At 32.7% G+C, this 12,927-nt stretch overlaps 1 protein-coding gene across 1 annotated transcript in view; it reads right to left on the bottom strand.

Annotated features, from left to right (window-relative positions):
- LOC106638276 (fatty acid synthase-like) overlaps nucleotides 1-12,927 on the bottom strand; it is a 1,454,996-nt gene that overhangs the window by 1,141,319 nt on the left and 300,750 nt on the right. Inside the window, exon 6 of the mRNA XM_089598131.1 lies at nucleotides 8,579-8,997. Within this exon, the coding sequence (XP_089454257.1) occupies nucleotides 8,579-8,997 (419 nt within the window). The remainder of the gene's footprint in view (nucleotides 1-8,578; nucleotides 8,998-12,927) is intronic.

Below are 12,927 nucleotides of genomic sequence, written 5' to 3'. Positions count from 1 at the left end.
AAAGACTATTTTTAGCCTTCTGAGAAGCGTTGAAAACGACACGTAATTTTTTAAGATTGTCTGGCTTAACAACTGCATATTGGGGCAGGTAATACGAAGGGTTCGGAATTTGCTGAGGAGGAACTAACTCCATGTGCCCTAACTCGATGTACTCGAGCATAAATGCTTGATAATGAGCAGCGAGTTGGGGATTCTTCTAGAACCGTCGCGCGTCGCTCAGAATGATGCAAACAGGCTGCAGCTAGGTCACGGGAAGCAACCAAATTAGGACGCTTGGCAAATGGCAAACGGACCAAAAAATGCCCGTTCTCATGGCAAAAATGCGTGCTCGAAAAATACATCTCGCAAAAGTCCTCATTTGAGGATAAAGGAACCTTGCGAGGCACCTCTTCAATCTCCCAAAACGTCGCAAGCTGCTGTAAAAGTGATCGGCTAAAGTCAGAGCATTAATATGAGGCCAATGCCCTTGAGTAACTTTGTCCTTGGGTAGACAACCCGTAAGCTCATTCAGGACTAGAGCGGAAAACCCCATCGCAAAATTCTGACCTAACTAGATTGCAAAATATCCTGCGCAACCGTGTTGCATTTGGCTGGTGCCTCAGTTCCCACGCCAATTACTGAAAGTGAGGTTTTTTCAGTATCTAAACTTAAATGCTGCACGGTACATCGCGTGATAAAATATCTCTCTGCACAAGGATCAATCAAAGTATGAACCGTTAGTGATTTTCCAAATGAATTAGAGATTTTCATGCGAGCAGTTGCTAATAAGACTAAAGCACTGACAGAAACACTATGCGAAGCTACCTGAGAACCTTCACCGTCTTAAGTAACATTAAGACCGGGTGTGTTTTGACCATTATCACCAGGTTTATTTTCGCGGTTGCTTGACGACTTATTCGATGAGCTTCCATCGATGTGCAATTTTGTATGGTGCGCGGCGTGGCACGTAAAACAGCGGTTAGGCGAAGAACATTTACTTGAAAAATGCCCCTTCTTCAAACAATTTAAATAGAGCTTCAAGATTTTACATAATTCACATCTCTGAGCTGGGATTTTTGCGTTGAATTGACGGCAACAATTCAACCAATAACTATCTCGGCAAAGGTCACATGACGGCGTAGCTTTTGAGCTCGATGAATCAACCGTTTGCGTGTTATGAGCCGTGACACGATTAAAAGAATGAGACGACGAACCCCGCTTATTCTGTGACCCCTGATTGTCGTTTGAAGAATAAGGCTGCTCTAAGGTTTGAATCCGTTTTTTTTAAATTTTAAAATTGAATCATAAGTCGGAAGCCCTTCGATGGCTCCCTGAGATATCTCCCAAGCCTCGCGTGTGTTAACGTCTAGCTTGCGGACTATGCAATGCACTATCCAATTGTCATAGTGATCGATAGGACAATTCAAATCACGCAACGCGCGAACAGCTTCCTTGGTTCGGTATATGATCTCGTTAAGATCCTGTATATTACGAGATTTAACCTCTGGGAGTTTCATTAAATTCTCCAGTGTGGACGAGAGATGGATTCGCGGATTATCATAATGGTGTAAGAGCTTTCCCCACGCAACGTCGAAGTTGGTCTCGGTTACGTTAACTCCCTTTAATCGTTGAACGGCCAGACCCTGTACCGCGGTAAGTAAGTGTTGTCACTTCTCTACGCAAGATATACTGAGCTTATCTTCAATAAGGGAGCAAAAACGCTGCTTAAAACTCTCCCACTCAGCTTGATTTCCAGAGAAAGTTAGAGGCGAAATAGCAGGAAGCATATGATTAGGCACAGCGGCCGTAAAATTTTGAACGATAGGGTGCGGACCGGTGGCCGCCGCGGGCGGCTCGAGCTGGTAAATAAAATCGCGAATACGACTTAATGCGCTGATGTATTCAGTCTCCCCTGTTATATTAATTTTCTCTTTAAAGTGAGAAGTATTTGTGTTTTCGTCTTCTATTGTTATCAGCTTTTTGTTATTCGATTCGAATTTTGTTCAATACGACTTGAGCAAATCCAAACGAACCTTACAGTACGTAGCATTCCGATTTTCTACTGCAGTTTTACTGACCATGTTGACTTAAAAGTTAGATAGGAATCCATATAACTTCAGTTGTGCTTTCAACAAGTCGTTTATAATGAAAGTAGTAGACGACAGCTAAATACAGTAAGAAAGTACCGTCAATGAGCCAACAAAGTAAATAAAACAGTGAAAGCACTACGCTTACAATCGGCTTTACGGAAGTAGAAGAGGGACGACCAATATAACTATATCGTATCTACGTTGTGCGAGAAGAAGACGACTTACCGTCCCCGTCGCACCTTTGTCCCCGTACTCCTCTACCTTGTGTGAACGCTGAAGAACTGGCCTGCATGTATACAAGTTGAGTCGAACGGGTGATGACAACGCGTAGGTGGTAGGACTTGAAGCCTCTCTGCCCTTCAAAGTACCGCACAAGGAAGAACCAGCGATAATGAAGGTGATAACTAGAGAGATCACCGCTACTATGAACAACGCTCCCTTTCACACTCGATCGTTCCCTCTTCCTCACTCTCGTATCTCTGGGCGGCCGATGTTGTGTTTGAATTCATGAATTCACTTAAATTCACTTGAATTCACTCTATAAAAATATTTTTCAAAAATAAAATTTCCGAAATGCTTTATACAAAACTCGACAAACACAACATCAATAGAAAGGAGGATGTGCTTTCCTTTAATAGAGCATACCTTCCTTTACTACGAAAGTTTAAATGTCCCGATCGAGTTCATCGCCCTTTACCGTCTACCTTTGCGGCTCCGCCTATATGAGCGCTGGCTTGTTGTTGTAATTTATTGTCAGTCGATAACACGACAGGTGACGAGTAAGTCAACCAAACTTACGAATTCTCGCGCACCTGCGGTAACAATGTACATAAAAATTTTTTGTATTTTTGTGTTTGAGCCTGTCAGATCACTCATTGTGTGTTTTTAATTTCAATTTTGTAGCCTGATGAGGCTGACGCATATTGTCAGCGAAACGATACAGGAGGATGTCAACACCCATTCATTAGTTAAGCAAGGGCACAGGGGGAATCGTGGGCAGCCTGGTTCTTTACTCTACGTATCGTTGCCACTTATAAGCTACCATATTCCTAGCGAGCTCTATTCTAATATCTCTATACTAAACTTGAATTGCAGCAAAAGAAGTAAAATAGTTGATTAGATATTAAATCAAAAATACAATTGCCTAAACGTAGGGTTTTATAATAGCACAGCTGTAAATTACTATTGTAAATAGTAATTAACATAATCATAATAAGAATTATATGTAGTGCTTGGTATCAATTTTAATTACGTCAAATAACGTACGTCTTGTCATTGTCTGAGTGTATTTTAATATAAGGTTAAGTCAAACTAGTTTACGGTGGTGATAATTTAACGTTTTAGTATCATACAATTTAAACATATGCAAGGACCTTATATTTATTGCTTATCTCATGATTATTGCCAACACATATCCTAAGGTCATCTAAATATAAAATGCAGTGACAATTTTTTGTATATGACAAGTTTTATAAAAATATGATTGTATTATTTGAGTACCTACAATATTTATTATTATGTGCTGCACACGCAAATATTCCATTGCTATTATCCTGAAGCAGCGTAATGACACAAAATACAATTTGTGTGTTGGCTCTACATGCTACGCCTGTGCGTGTCATGCTGTCTAAGCTTACATACCATACTATAATAGTATTATCACATTTGACGCATTATATTTATTACATGTACGTTATTGTTGCATGCATTTATTTTTATTATGCATAACGTATATCTTTTTGTCAAAGTATAAACAGCGCACATCCCATACTTGCGTGGACTTCTTTTTACGTACACAGATCAAGTGAAGCACCCTGAAAACAGATTAAAACTTCTTTATTGTAGGAGTGGTTAGCAATTTCAGTCTAGTATTCTAGTATAGCTTGTGAAAGCTGCACGTCCTGTACAACTAGATATAACTGCTCTGTTATGGAGAATACCAAAGTGCAATTGCTAACTATTCGTACCAGGATAAAGTTTAAATCTTTCCATACGTGCTTGACTTCATACGTGCATATTTTAATAAAAAAGTAAATTCTATTTTTTATAAGCCTTAGTGTGTTAAAAAAGATTCAAGATCAATAGATTAAACTGTAAATTGGTAACTAAACTTAGAACTCACAGCATTTTTCCAAAAGCAAATTTTTGGAGTAAAGAACTAAATTAATTGCAAATTAAATAATAAATCATGGCTGCAAATCTTATAAAATAAATTAACTTATTGATAATTACAATACAAAGTTGAATTGCATTTGTGTCGAATATCGTAATAATTTACATAGTAAGTAATGCCCTCCTTCATAAGATCAATTCAAGCTCAAAGGTGTATAAATGACACTTTCAGCTATAAGTGGCAGGGAGCCTGACCTTGTTCAATGGCCTGAATCTGTCAACGTCAAAGGCATTAATAAAATAAAGGAAAGTTAGCTATGTAACCTTTCTGACACATCTCTGCCAAGTTGCGTCACGAGTATACTATAGTTAAGTGATGAATTTAATTTTTTTTGCGAATATGAATATTTGTTACCTTTTTCATACTTTGAAGAATATTAAACATTCACTTAAATATTCTAGGGAATTTAAAACAGTTGGAACAACAATATTATAAATTGTAAGCTACAATAGCCATAATGTTCCTACTTATTTTTCTGTAAGTGATAGAGTTCTCCAAGGCACTTAAAAGCGCGCACGAGCCTTTTTGAAAAATAATTAGCATATTGAAAGAACTCCAGCACACAAAGGTAATACCACCGTTGTCATTGACGGATAAATTTTCAGCAATAAAGTATAAAAACTGGTAAGTAATGATAAATATAACGGACAAGTGAAGAAGAATTCTCTAAATTAATTAATTAAAGATACTAAAAGTTTCGTAAGCAAGTAAAATGAAAACAGTATTTTAAGGGACTTAATAAATTTAATAACGGTATTAATCAAAAAGACTCATCTACCTGCTACGGATTGATGAAAATGAATGATAAGACTTTTTTATTTGTATTATTGTCTTGGCATTCAATTTATACATTCAAAGTTTTTCTAAGTTTCTTTCTGATTGTTTAGGTATTATTATTACATACCGCTAGCAAGATCATAATAAATTGAAACATTTTCTTATCCTACTAAGTAAACTTTCATTAGTCTGTAGCTGCCTTATTTCCTAACCATAGTTGAACCTTACTTGTCCACGCAGTGTATCATTTTCACAACTCCGGAACCATCGAATTAATTTTTTTTTCAATAAAGTTAGCCCAAAAATTTCTATAGTTTTAAATTTAATTTTTTTTTAAATTGAACGACAAGTACTATAAACAAGTTTTTGTCTCATCAGAGGGCAGTTTATAAAGTCAGATACTGTGAGACCTTTTCATGCATTTACTTAAAATCTTATCCTTAAAAAAATAATGTTTAAATGCCTTACTCTATTTTACGCTATCTGGATCATATTTTATCGTTTCACGCGAAACGTCCCAGGCCCGCCACACGAGTGCTAAAAGTCACTGTTTTTGGCTCATTTTCTCAGCCTTATTCCTATCCTAAAAAAAGGTGGCAAATAGCATTTTCAATGTATTTTTCAATCAGCTTTCCGATATTATAATTCATTTTCCAAAAAAATTTCATTTTCACTGAAAAAAAACACAAAATATGCTATATCTCGAAATGTTTTGTTTCATAGGCTAGATGGAAAGCTGAGGTTTTACATTAAAAACGTTGTTTTGTACAGTGTGCTCTCACTGAAAAATTTTAGTAAAACAATACCAAAGAGTAGACGTTCAGCCGTCTAAACACGCCAAAGGCCGCTGCTGCGCCGTGCTTCGCTTAAAATAACGAATATCGTTAGCTTTGTAAAATTTAATTATTTATTTAACAATGAACTATGCTTATACGTTATACCTTAGTGAAGTACTGTTAAGTTAAAATAAAATCATTGATGTTTTATATTATATTCAGGTAAAATTTAAAAAACCGTCTAAACATAAAGCGTATTTTAGTTCTAAATTCATTATAATTGCCTTGCACATTTTAATTCATCGAACTTGCTGTAGATGGCGTGTTTGCCAAAAATTGAATTGTGAATGGCATTTTTTGCTACTGCTCAAGGAAAGGAAGCGTATGGCGGTATTGGAGCCAACTTGAAGAGAGGTGTAAGACGTACAAGTCTTCAAGTTGCCTCTCATAACCAAATTTTAACAGCAGAAAACTTGTACGACTGGGCAAAGTTTTTTATTTAAATAAAGAGTTGTATAAAGAATGTTGAATTAAATTTAAAACTCGATGTGATTTAGCAAAATTAATACCAGGTAGTTTGCAATTCCATGCTGTCATTCCAATCGATGATAAAACATTGAAATTAAAAAAAGCATCTATAAGCTCGAAGTATCAACTTTTTTAAAAACAAAATGAAAAAATAAAAAAGTCTACATCTCGAACTTCATCTATAACTTAAAAATAATAGAAAATGTTTGTTTGGAAAATATTTCTAAATTAATAATATTCATAGTTAACTTGAGCACAGTGCAGCGCCACGCCAGGCCTCGGCGCGCGTTCAGAAGGGCATATGTCTACTATTTAGTATTGTTTTATTTAAATTTTTAAGTGACAGCACACTGTATACAGAGACGTCTTCGATGTAAAAAAACCTCAGCTTTCTATCTAGCCTATTAAACAAAATGTTAAGAATGCCTTTTTCGAGACATAGCATATTTTGTGCTTTTTTCCAGTGAAAATAAAATTTTTTTTTGAAAACTAACTACACCATCAGAAAGCTGACTGAAAAATACATCAAAAATGCTATTTGCAACATTTTTTTAGGATAGGAATAATGCCGAGAAAATGAGCTGAAAACAGTGTCTGTTAGCGCTCCCGTGGTGAGCCTGGGACGTTTTGCATGGAACACCCTTTATTTGTGTGCTTTATTAACATTTAAACTATACACAGAACATTTTCAATTACTATTGTCCCGAATTATATTTAACTGTTAAAGGATCTAAGTATAACATTATTAGTTTTATAGATTTGGAAATTGTTATTAAACAAAATAAAACAGTAATAACTAACTAGAACCAAAACTCCAACACTCTAGTTGAAGCTCGAATTTTCTCTCCCACCATCCTTTACAATATTAAATAGGTATCAATCACGCACTTGTTGATTTTTGTATTAAATAAGCAGAAGCTTATTTTCAAGATGAAAATTTAAAATCGGTAAATAAATTCTCACTAACTCACATCCATCCTTAAAAATTGATTATTAAGTTTGTAAATAAAATAATAAATTTGTTAGAAAACATAAATATGATAAGCAATTGTAATAAAAATTGTTATAACATTAGCTCATTTCATTATGACCGTACAAACTTCACTTGCACAGTTTTATTAAGTTTTATTGTAAAAAGCCAAGCATTTGTCTTGTATACAGTAAACTTATAGGTGACGTTTGATCTTTTCTCTTAGAAAGAATGTAACTGAGCCTGTTGGTAAGAAAAACGTTTACCACAAATAATTTTCATACTATTTTAAATTTAACTGCTATTATATCAGTTAAACATCTAGAGCTCCATATTTTAAAATAGCGGAACAGAAAAAAAACATAATAAATAGAAAGGATAATTCTCTAATATTTTATACATAAGTTTCCATAACGTAGCATTGAACTTGCATGAAACTTCCATTTTGACAATATAAGAATCTTAGACATAGAACAAACTTTGACAAAATGTCTTTTATTTGTAATATTGAATAAATATTGCTTTTATAATAATAAAAATACACAGCAGGATACAAAAAGTTAAAAAAATTGTTATAAGTCTCTCATTGAGTTGATTAGAAGTGAAGACTCACTTGATCAAGATAATTTGGTAGGCCTGATTTATTTACAGTACTGGGAACACATGATGCTTCTCTGTAAAAACTGCTTGCGATTCTGAAATAATTGTATTGTATTCGTGTAATATGTCATTTGTTTGTGTACAGAGAATAAAAGCAGCTAATTATGGAACTCCAAGTATAGTAAGATTTTACGTTTCTTTTTAAAAGAGTAAGAGGTATGTTATACCCTCAACTTGACTTGCGTTTATTATATATCATTAGAATTAGTATAGTAAAAATATTTTTTATTACTTATACCTTTTTGTACCTAATGATAGCCGTGACGTTGTCCAAACAGCTAAAGCATTGTTTTTATTTTTTAATAATTACAGAAGAATGGTAGTACTACCTGTGGATTTTATTATTAATAATTAAACAACTATCGTAAGACGTTTTATATAAATTATGGAAAATTTCTTCAGCCGTAAATATACTATCTTGTGACCTTGCCTTGAAATTCATTATTGGTTATTAATTGATTAGTTACAGTTAAGTCTAAGAAACAAAAGAATCTCCTTTTTTTTAAAAAGGTAGTTTTTAAATAAAGTGTAGAAAATAATTCAACTTAAGAAATACCAAGATTTACTACTAGCTATAGCTGTTTCATTGTACATTTTTTCTAGTTTTTTAAGTAGGTACACGAACCTTTACTATTGAAACAAAAGTATTGGCAGATACCGTATTACCAACTATCGACTTCACTGATCCTATGGAAAGAGGCTTTTTGCGGTTCTTGTATACAGCACCAATTGCATTTAGCTCTTCAGTATCAATATCTTTTACTGCTATACCACTAGCTTCTAAGAACGAGATGCTGTCTGGTGTAAGTCCACTTTCATCTAGTAATTCTTTCATAAGTTTTATTTGTGGTTCCATTTTTGGGTAAAGCAGACTGTTAACTTCAATGCTCTCTGCATGTATCGTCCGTGTATGAACAATTTCCATGTAAATGCGCTTGGCATCTTTTTTTCGTTGGAGATAAAAAGCTGTAATGGCCTCGCTACGAGTGTGGCCATTAGCTTGATCATCAAAACATCTTGTTACTCCATCAGTAGATAAGAGACCTTGTTTTAAAATAAAAAATATGTCATTTTTAACAGATGTTAATGATTTACATGCGCACACTACTATTGATTTTTATATTTAAATAATTTTATAGTACGTTATAAGTTCCTTAGTAAGTATGATTAGTGTTGAACTATAAATAGTAATCAATAATATAGATAAACTATGTCCTTTTCTTATCCGAGATAGATAAGGAGTATATATAACTATAAACGTCTTCAATAATTGAAAAGCAGAATGTATATAATAGGGTGGTAAAGATTGTACTTATAAAATTACTATACACATTGCTTAGCTTATTACAATTAAATCTTGAGAAATAAAAAAAAAAAAAAAAAACAGAAAAAGCAAATTATTATGTATCATTATCTTAATATTCATTGAAAATGATTGTTGAAGCACTTATTTAAATATTTGTTGTTACGAGATGGGCACTTATCAAAACACTTTTTAATAAAGAAATTTAACAAAAAAAAAAGTATTAGAAATAAAAACTGACAGGTTTTGATTTAAAACATAATAAAAAGTTTCCACTATATTTAAACAGTAATAGTATTGGGTGCTTGTTAGTTTATTCTATTGTATAAGTTTTTTATGTGTAAAATTAATGGATACGGTACGTAACAGCTAAAAATGGACTGATTTTTTCATGGCATCAATGAACCTAAAACACGCATATTTCTTTTTTTTCGTTTCTTACCTATTAGTGTTGGCTTGCAGCCTTACTATTCACTTAATGAGATTCTGATGTTTGTTAAAACAAATGTCTTTACTACTTAACTAGCTCTGTTAAGGTCTTATTTCTATAAGTCTGTGTATCGTGACAATGATCGAACTTATTTAAGATGGTTCTATTAACCCTCCCACTTTTCTGAATTATAAATAAGAAAAAAAGTAGTATCTAACTACAAAATATATACTCATACATGTTAATTAATAGAACGTAGCAACAATATATTGGATTAGAAGGTGTTTAGATAATTTTATAGCCTACGACGTACTAAATATTTTCAGAAAAAAAATAAATAAGTTTGTTCGTTGAGTCGTTAACAGTCTTCAAATAACTGCAAACTTAAATACTTTTGTAGATTGTAGTAAACAAAATAAGTTTAATGTCTTTTGAAAGCTGTATAGACTTTATACGACGTGCTACTTATTTAAGTACATTCATGTGACTAGAACTTATAATAATACTAATTATTTACATTACTAATTACCAAAATTCAGTAAGTATGATCAGTAATTTTAAAAAATCAAACAAAAGAACTAAATTGATGGTTTAATAATTCTGCTAAACCTTCAAGTAGTTTTTGCTGAAATTAACTTTCTTACAACAACGATCAACATTAGTGTACAAGTTATCGACATCTCCGTATGACCATGTTAAATTTCGATGCTTATTTGCCGTGGAATTTCTACACATTCAAATTTCTATAACCATGTTTTAATCCTACTTTTCATAAGCAAACAGCTTAAAAACATCTGCTTTTGTTGATAACTACAAAGCTTTTTGACGATTGTTTGAAAAAAATAACTGTAATACGAAAAACATAATGACAGTCCACGTGCAAAGAGATCATTAACATATCATGCACCGTATAAAAAATATCTCAATATTTAAATGGTTTGTTTTGTATTGAGTATATTCATATTGTAGTAAAATTGCCCATAACTCCATGCACATAGTTTTAATTATTGATTTGTTGTTAGTTTTGTAATGTAAAAATTTTTTATACTACTGACGTATCAACTTACCATAAAAAACTATAACTATTTAAAAAATTATTAATATACTTTTTTACGAGTTGAGAAGCTTAAACCGGCATAAATTGTTTTCAGCGTACGTATAAAAAAATACTATACCACTTGCATTAGCAGTGGGTGAAGCTCAGCCCCTAATTATTATAACTTAGAAGTTGCAGTTGTTATAGGAGCAAGTAGTAAGTGGGAAACAATGGGCAATATATTTTTCTAAACAAACTAAGATCTTGTAAAAAAAAGGTTTCTACCTAAAACTTTTCGAATCTTATACGTGTGATAACAGGCCATCACGAAAAATTATTAAGGAATTTCATACATGAAAACCTTACCTAAAAATGTATGTATTTTCATTTCTTTTACTTTTAAGACTTTTTATTTAATGTAAGAGTCACTGCTAACGTAAAATGCTTAAGTTTTTTAAATCTTGTAATAATAATTTTTAAATGGTGGATTAAAGTTTAAAAATACTTTTTATCATCTAAAATAGACGATCGTCTTATAAAAAAAGATTCTATAATAAGACTCCTTTAGTGTGACAGGTATGATGACAGGGTGAGACACACAAATATTAAGAAATCTCATACGTTAATGCCTAACCTAAAAGCTTATGATTATCAAAAATTTTTTGCAATTTTTAAAAAAATTTTCGAAGCGAAGCTTTTCATAAGGTGTTGAAGATCTTGTCTTGGAGAAGGCCTGTCTAAAAACTGAGACAATTTTGCAAAAGCAGCTGTCAATTGTACATCGTCATATACAGTATGGTGCTGCTGCTGCCGCTGACTGGCGAGCAGCTCACCAAGCTTACCTTTGTACCATACAGATGATACACTGTGAAGCTACTACAGCTGGTGTTTAATTTCACTGGTAATAATTTTATACATATATGGAAAGGAATGCGTAGCAGAAAAACTAAAATAAACTATGCTAATGCGTCGTCAAATGCGTGCATACACAGACACGCGCATTCCAAGCATTGTAAGAATGTAAATATTAAAGTATGACACAATCAGTACCTCCTTACACAATAACATAATTGACTGCGACATAAAATATAAAGGTTTTGATAGAATCGCATATTTGTGTGTGTGTGTCTATATATATATATATATATATATACTGTTGGGGCTAACGCCCCTCTGCGAGATCCGCGCGCCAACCCCCCACTAATAGATTGAGTAGACAAAATAACGACATTACCCGTGTATTTATCAATACAGGCTGATATTTAGTTCACAACAGCAGAATACGTGACTCAAAAAGGAGTTGATAGAACATATAATAACATTAGTTTTACTTTTCCAATAGAATTTTTAAATAATATCAGAGAAGGTCTTCTACCACACGAATGAAAATTGAAAATAAATGCTATAGTAGTACTTATCTAAATTTTAAGTAATTTAGACGGTCTCTGTATAGGAAAAAAATTAAAAATAAAAAAATTATTTACGTATTATACAGAAGCAGAAATAACAACGGGTGAAGAAAAAAAAACAAAGTTTATATTGCTTGAATAAAATTGAATACTGGCACCTTATCATCATTACCTTTTGTCTTCTATAGAAAACAATTTCGCTTTGTATTGGCATGTCCAACATTTATTAACAAATCACAAGGACAGAGTTTTGATTTCTTAGGATTGTATATTAAAAAACCTTTATTTTCTAACGGACAATTATGCGTTGCTTCATTAAGATGTACCGATCCAAAAAAATTTTTTATTATGGTTGAATCCGAGAATAAATCAGAAAATAAAAATATTGTTTAGCGAGAGATTTTTCAGTAATTCAGAAATATGTAACTTTAAAGATCGTCACATTTAAACAGACGTATGTTAATTCCTAAAAACCATGAAACACAAATAAAAAAAAATGTGGAAAGGGTTTTAAAAGAACAAATAGGTTAAATTGACTGATAAAATGTCACAACATTAAGCTAACAAAATAAATTAATGTTTTAAAAGCTTAATTGTGTTTGTCTATTTAATGTAACCTCCTTCTCAATTCTGTCTTTTTGTTAATAAAGTCCTCAGGTAATCAAGAATTTTATATTTGGGTAAAGTGGACATGGACCAGAAAAAGATTTAAAATGTAAAAGTTCAATCAAGTTAAACAAATAATGGTACTTCAGAGACATATAGTAAGTAAGGGATTGCGAGTAGACAGGGAGGG

The sequence above is a fragment of the Copidosoma floridanum genome, unplaced genomic scaffold, assembly GCF_036245765.1.
Source record: "Copidosoma floridanum isolate Cflo_tuat_1 unplaced genomic scaffold, Cflo_Japanese_pri ptg000005l, whole genome shotgun sequence".
NCBI lineage: Eukaryota > Metazoa > Arthropoda > Insecta > Hymenoptera > Encyrtidae > Copidosoma > Copidosoma floridanum.
The sequence above is the reverse complement of the archived record's forward strand: the minus strand, read 5'-3'. Positions and strand labels throughout refer to the sequence as shown.